This window comes from Nestor notabilis, unplaced genomic scaffold, assembly GCF_000696875.1.
Source record: "Nestor notabilis isolate BGI_N333 unplaced genomic scaffold, ASM69687v1 scaffold23466, whole genome shotgun sequence".
Taxonomy (NCBI): domain Eukaryota; kingdom Metazoa; phylum Chordata; class Aves; order Psittaciformes; family Psittacidae; genus Nestor; species Nestor notabilis.
Genome location: NW_009932729.1, coordinates 1,348 through 1,897, shown reverse-complemented (window position 1 = coordinate 1,897; position 550 = coordinate 1,348). Strand labels below are relative to the sequence as shown.

Here is a 550-nt window from a genome sequence, read left to right as displayed (position 1 = left end):
CCCCATCTACTGCAGCATCGTGGCCATGGGTGGGGAGGCGGCCTGGGACTTCATCTGGGACAGGTTCAAAGAGGCGCCGGTGGTGTCCGAGGCTGACAAGCTCCGTACGGCCCTCACATGCAGCCCTGTTCCCTGGATCCTCAACCGGTGGGTGCGGGATCCCGGCGGGCACCACGGGTCTGCCCCTGCAGCCCCTCACCCAGCGGCGTGTCCCCCCCAGGTACCTGCAGTACACCCTCGACCCCAGCAAGATCAGGAAGCAGGATGCCACCTCCACCATCAACAGCATCGCCAGCAACGTGGTGGGGCAGCCCCTGGTCTGGGACTTCATCCGCAGCAACTGGAGGAAGATCTTCACCCAGTGAGCACCGTGAGGGGGTGGGGGAGTGGGCAGGGCAGGCAGCACCCCCCTGTCTGCCTGTGACCCTCGGGGGTGGCACCGTCCCGTCCTCAGTCCCGCTCCACCCAGAGCCCCTGGCTCAGTCGCTCTGCTCTCCAGGTACGGAGGCTGCTCCTTCTCCTTCTCCCGGCTGATTTCCTACGTCAACCA

The 550-nt window shown here is 66.0% G+C and overlaps 1 protein-coding gene across 1 annotated transcript in view; it reads left to right on the top strand.

The window, feature by feature from the left end:
- The window catches only part of ANPEP (alanyl (membrane) aminopeptidase), a gene marked incomplete at its 5' end in the record, with an annotated part of 2,551 nt that overhangs the window by 1,581 nt on the left and 420 nt on the right, over positions 1–550 (top strand). Inside the window, 3 exons of the mRNA XM_010016550.1 lie at positions 1–147; positions 221–361; positions 500–542. The exon at positions 1–147 is cut by the window's left edge and continues 15 nt beyond it. Coding sequence (XP_010014852.1) covers positions 1–147; positions 221–361; positions 500–542 — 331 coding nt within the window. The remainder of the gene's footprint in view (positions 148–220; positions 362–499; positions 543–550) is intronic.